Source organism: Leuciscus leuciscus (genome assembly GCF_965113295.1).
Source record: "Leuciscus leuciscus genome assembly, chromosome: 23".
Classification (NCBI taxonomy): domain Eukaryota; kingdom Metazoa; phylum Chordata; class Actinopteri; order Cypriniformes; family Leuciscidae; genus Leuciscus; species Leuciscus leuciscus.
In genome coordinates, this window is record NC_138747.1 from 9,760,762 (window position 1) to 9,767,321 (window position 6,560).

General features: G+C 37.7%; 1 protein-coding gene across 1 annotated transcript; it reads left to right on the plus strand.

Moving 5' to 3' along the window:
- Positions 1-4,174: 4,174 nt before the first annotated feature.
- Positions 4,175-6,546, plus strand: nr0b1 (nuclear receptor subfamily 0, group B, member 1). The gene is made up of 2 exons (XM_082155150.1): positions 4,175-4,847; positions 5,546-6,546. The coding sequence occupies exons 1-2, from the start codon at positions 4,295-4,297 to the stop codon at positions 5,785-5,787; spliced, it is 795 nt and encodes a 264-aa protein (XP_082011276.1). The 5' UTR covers positions 4,175-4,294; the 3' UTR covers positions 5,788-6,546.
- Positions 6,547-6,560: the final 14 nt, after the last annotated feature.

Here is a 6,560-nt window from a genome sequence, read left to right on the forward strand (position 1 = left end):
TTGCTGAAGTCAAGTCACGCAATAGCTTTGTGTGAGAAAAAGACTGAAATTTAACTTATGCTTTGATAATTTTTTTCCTTCGCAGAAGCTTATAGCTTCTATGCTAATAGCTTAAATTGCATAGAGTTTTATACTGTGTGATGTCTGTATTTTCGTCCCAATTTGAGTAGTATAAATAGGGCGACGAGTGTAAGAAAAAGGGCACTTTAAAGTGTTAATTAAAATTCTAAAGTTTTGGATGTTTTGATGCGTCACAGTTTAATATGGAAGTTTGTTTCAGTCATGGAATAAAGAATAAAAAAGGTAACTGAGACTTTTTATCTCTCAAATGTGACTTTTCTTGCAATTGCATGTTTATATCTTCTCAGATTTGTAACTTTATATCTCGCAATTTTGAGAAAAAGTCAGAATTGAGAGATAAAGAATTGCAATTACCTTTATTATTATTATTTATTTATTTATTTATTTATTTTATTCTGTGGTGGGAGTGAACTTCCATAGTTTGACTTCTTGTCTAATTAATTACAAAAAAAAAAATCAAATAAAAATAAAGTCAGATAGCAAGTTGCATTCTATAATTTTATCACTTCCGCATATAGGTAGCTACTTAAAGGTCCCATGACATGCTACTTTTTGTAGGCTTTAATATAGGCCTTAGTGGTCCCTAGTACTGTATCTGAAATCTCTTTCCAAAAATTCAGCCTCGGTGCAGAATTATAGCCACTACAAGCCAGTCCCAGAATGAGCTTCCTTCAGACGGGCCGTTTCGGTGTCTGTAGCTTTAAATGATAATGAGGAGGAGAAAGGCGGCAAGATGGTCAAGGCCACACCCACCCTCCAACGGTACCGTGGCGTGCATGTTTATGGCACGAAGACACGCAGTCGTTCAAGCATTTCAGTTTGACCCAGAATCTGATCCGAATGGAGAAGCAACGGATGAAGAAGTTGCAACTCAGCGGCTCCAGCCGGATGTTTCCGAATGGTTAGTTTAAAATATTATGTCTGGATACGGTACTTTATTCGGATGGTTTACAGTTATCATGTAGCTAACGCTAACCTACTGTTGCCTTTTCATGAGAGATCTGTAACGTCTGTAATTTATCTTATTACAATTACATCAAGCTCTGCGATCTTGAAATGCGGATATCGCGCGCACCATATAACCAACAGGAAAACAGTTATCCAAATAACAAAGACGTGTACAACACTCGCGTTAAAGTGTGTGTATTCACACACATAAACTGCATAGCTGCATAGATAATGTTACAGCCACATTCTACGTGTAACAATCTAGGTAACCATAAACAGTAAAGCAACACACTTATATATCATTAGTTGACTTACTTGTCCGAGGTGTGTAACGTTAGCTGAGAAGAGATTGATCCAGACTTTAGTTTCAGACGTTCAGCAAGCCCGGCTCTGTATTGATCATATGGTGTTCATTTGTACATCCAATTATTGAGCAATTGTTATGCTTCGCTCGCTCAAAAGCCATGATATCTCTCGTGGACAAACTAAAATCGCGCGCGCATTCCTACTTCCTAGCTCATTTTCTCATGGGCGGAAAATATTCTCTGGGCGGGCAAAGCAGAGACAGGGGAGGTAACATTTCCTCCTTATGACGTCATAAGGAGGAGATTCAAGATCAGCGCGTATGAGCCTCCATTTTCTCAAAGGCAGAGAAAGATAGCAAAAGCTCGATTTACACCGATTGAAATTTCTAGAAACTTGGGGACCATATACAGGCTAGGGGAACTCATATTAATGTTAAAAAACCTCAGAAAGTGAAAATTTCATGTCATGGGACCTTTAAGAATGTTATTATTCTTCATTTAACAAGTGTAACTTCATCGATTTCCAACCCGCTTTGTATTGTTATAATATCGGTAGTAATATGTGTATATTTCACCTAAAACAGTTTGAAACGTTGACTACAAACACTGAGGTTTTTAATGTCTGTATGTAATGTGGTATGCACATTATGGGTGTTGAAGTTTTCCTACCTATTTGGCAAAAGGGAAGACAACAGCTTTTTTTCTCTGTTTTCTCTTGTGAGGTAGCACTAGTTTCAAAAATGTTTTCGCCTCTTTACTGTATATGCAGCCAAGTTTTATTGAAAGCCCCTTTAATGCTTACATTAGTAAGCTGGTTTGATCAGTGTTTGCTAAAAAAGTTGAAGGCTAGTCACTTTAGGGGTCAATGATCTTAAAATCATGTTTATATTCACACTAAACTCAGAGAGAACAAGCTTTGCACAGCAACCAAAGGATCAACATTCAGTTGGCAGTTCAGTTTAAATGTTCTCAGTTCATGACTGATGAAAATCTCTGCCCAAGTGAACAAGAAGAGGCTCTTGTTGCTATGTACATATAAACCATATGAATAGAATGAAATTCTGGCTGGTAAAAGATTATTACGATAATTCTATTCTGCACTTGAGAACGATTTTCAAAAATCAATGCAAGCATCTCATCGCATTGTAAGCTCAGACAGTACGTGCGAGTATTTTACATCATTATATTATCCTTGACGATTCTAAAATTAAACAGAGACATGTAAGCACTAGCCTTGTGATTATGTCATTATCTGGACCAACTCCTCAGATGTTCGTCCAACAGTAACTGAAAGACAAGCTGGGGATGTTGTTGACGTGTGCTTTGGCCCTCAAACTCACTAAACAGAACATAACTAAGAGCCTTCATTCAGGATACAGTCCCAGTTTCACAGATGAGGACAGGTAGGCGAAGAACATTTACACAAACTGGCGGTTAGACCTGCTGACCTTGAACAGATGCCGAGTTGGATCCAAAATTGTGTGTGAGTACATGTGCATGCGTATTGCTTCATTGGGAGGAGGGGGACAGGTGTTAGAGGAGGATGTGAAGGCTGTTTATTTGACATTGGCCTTGATGTAAATGGTAAAAAACATTTCTTTTTTTTTTAAATAGATCAATTGTGTGAGTTGTCTCACCACACAATATTCTAATGCTTTCATTACTTCCACCATGGCTTGTCCTTCGGCTATTCAGCATCAGGAGTGGCGCCTTGATGTGACTTTCCATACAGGCTGCAAATCAATATGCTTTTATTTTCTTCTTTAGGAGAGCAATGACATCAGTACACCCCCATCTGCCTCAGACAAACCCCGTAAACAGTGCATAATACAGATGACCCTGGACTTTAGTAACAAAACAAAAATGATAAATTATCACAAGGCATTTGGAGTAAAGGACACACACACACACACACACACACACACACACACACACACACACACACACACACACACACACACACACACACACACACACACACACACACACACACACACACACACGGGCTACAGTAAAATTGTCAAACCAGACAAGGCTAGTCTGGGACAGATGCCAATCTAGGAGGGAACATCTATGTCACCTCCCATACAGTAGTTCTCAGAAATGAATAGATAAATACCTTCAGGCAAAACATTGCCTGCAAACTTTGGTAATGCAGTCTGAAAACGGGCTAGTCGTTTTCTTGTACCATTGCATTTTACAGTAATTATTTTTACTACTATTATTGTTATTATTTATCGTATCTTTATATTTAGGAAAAGTGATTAAATGTGCTTTTTTTAAATTGTGATTAGATACATCAGATACTCAAATTAATAACATTACAATGGATATCATTTTGCATCATCATGAATAAATAAAAAGTCAAAAGGGATTAAATAAGAGATTAATCATGATTAGTTGTGTGTGTGTGTGTGTATATATATATGTGTGTGTGTGTGTGTGTGGCCACTTTACTCCAAAGATGTAATAATTTATTAGTTTTGTTTTGTTACTGAAGTCAAGGGTAATCTTTATATCAATGCAAGCATCTCTCTCTCACACACACACACACACACACACACACACACACACACACACACACACACACACACACACACACACACACACACACACACACACACACACACACACACACACACACACACACACACACACACACACACACACAATTAGTTTTACTGTTCATGTGAGGACATTTGGTGTCCATAATGTACATTAGGCAATACCTGATGAGGCAAAACCACACATCATACAAGATATATAGGGACTATAGCGCCCCCTATGTGTGCATCAGAGAGAGACAGTGGGAGGCGTCCAGTGCTCTTTAAAAACTCTAAACTATTTTGCATTTGGGTGGATGGTAACACAGAGACCTCAACTGTGCATGGACATCTCCAAGCGTAAAGCTCCTCATAGTTTCAGCAAGGAAACATAAGAGTTCCCGCAGCACCAGGAGGATGGCTTACTTCGACAGCAGCTGCCACTGCAGCAGTGAAAGACGACAGAACAGCATCTTGTACAGCATTTTAAAGAACGACAGTCAGTCTGCGCAACTTGGGAACCAGCCGAGGGCACCGAGACTCGCCGTGTCCATGCGCGCGTGTGCGTGCGGATCCAAGAGGAAGGTGTCTCTCCGTTCCCCTCAAACCACATGCAAAGCCGCCTCCGCGGTCCTGGTCAAGACCCTGAAGTTCGTGAAGAACGTCCCGTGTTTCCGAGAGCTGCCGGTGGATGACCAGCACACGCTGGTGCGGAGCAGCTGGGCGCCGCTGCTGGTGCTCGGCATGGCGCAGGACAGGATCGACTTCGAGACTTCGGAGACGCAGGAGCCCAGCATGTTGCAGCGGATTTTAACGAGCGGACAGGACAAGCAGGACAACCAGAGTAATAACAGTGGAGTGGCGTTGACCGACGTTCAGGGTATTAAAATGTTTCTGAGGAAATGCTGGGGACTGGACATAAGCACTAAGGAGTACGCATACTTGAAAGGGGCTATTCTGTTCAACCCAGGTGAGACATGCTGCACTGTCACACCTGAATTAGGACACACACTTCCTAACTGCCTGGTTTTAATACGAGTCACACTGTAATTATTAATATTCATAATAATACTGATAATAATATTAAAATAATAATTAAAATAACAAATACATGAATCAGGAAAGTTCATAGTTTGAAAGTAGGCTAATAATAGACAAAAGTAGAAAAATATTAATATTAAAAATCAGTGCTTTGTTTTCTGTATTATTAAAATCCTTGAATAATAAGAGTAGGCCTACACTTCTATTAATAATTATTGTCATTATTATATTAAACTAATAAAAGTAATATTTACTTGTTAAATTATTTAAAAGGACCAGTCAAACTATAAATAATATTCTTTGTCAAATAATCTAATTGTCAATTTAATCATAGTGATTTGATCCCTATAAGATTCCAAATTATGATGAAAATTCTACTAGCATTCCTATATTTAAAAAAAAGAAGATATTTTTTTTACTTTCTGGTACTTAGGTCAGTAGTTCAAATCATATTAAAATATGAATATATGACAATAGATGACTCAAAGTTTCAGAAACAGAGAATTATCCAATTATAGTCAAATATACAGGTAATCAAAAGGTATCTGTTTAGTGAGGGTAATTGAATGTTATTAAGGTGTTTCTGGTACAGGATATAACAAGTCTCTTTCCATCTCTTGTTCTCAGATGTTGTAGGGCTGCAATGTCAACATTACATCCAGGCCCTGCAGAGCGAGGCGAACCAGGCACTTAATGAATATGTCAAAATGATTCACCGCGGGGACAGTGCAAGATTCGCCAAACTCTTCCTCGCTCTCTCCATGCTGAGATCCATCAACGCCAACGTGGTGGCTGGTCTCTTCTTCAAACCGGTCATTGGAGCAGTCAACATGGAGGAACTTCTTCTGGAAATGTTTTATGGAAAATAAACTCTAATTCAAAAACCAGGACTGAATTATCAAAGTTGGAAAGAATGGCAGTCGGCAGTGGACGGACAGATATTGAAAATGACTGATTCCTTTTTACACATGCTATTTTTGTACAATATATGAGAGCTCTCTTTTTGCCTTCTGAGTTGAACTCATCGCTGAATCCAAAGTTGATGACAACGTTTTTCCCATTTGGGGAAAGAGCTTTATAACTTTTTTGTTTTTATGTTTTTGGTTACTTGCTTTTATGTGATGTTGTGCCGCCTTATTCTGGTTGACACTTTATAATAACTTTCATTAGGAGATCATTAACAAGCATTCATTTATATATGCATGGCATTTAATATATATTTTAAAATGTAATTATATTTGATGCAAAAATAATATATTACATCTAAAAATAGTGTTTCTCACTGTTTCATGACTATCAATTTGAATATATATATATATGAATTAATGATCTGTTTTGCATTACATAATGTAATAATTTTGGTTAGTATTGTTAATGAAAGTTATTATAAAGTTTAAACTGTATTTGAATATTAGAAAGTATTGTACATTTTTGTTATGCATTGACATAATAGAACATGGTTACACTCCTTCACATTTCCCACAACATAATGGACAGATATAGTTTTTTTTTTTTTTTTTTTTTGCATTACAGTAACAGTTACATATCGATAAACATGTCAACGGGTTGACAGACCTAAGCACAAATACAAAACAGTTATGAAAATAAAAATAATAATTAGGAAATCATTGTTGATGACATT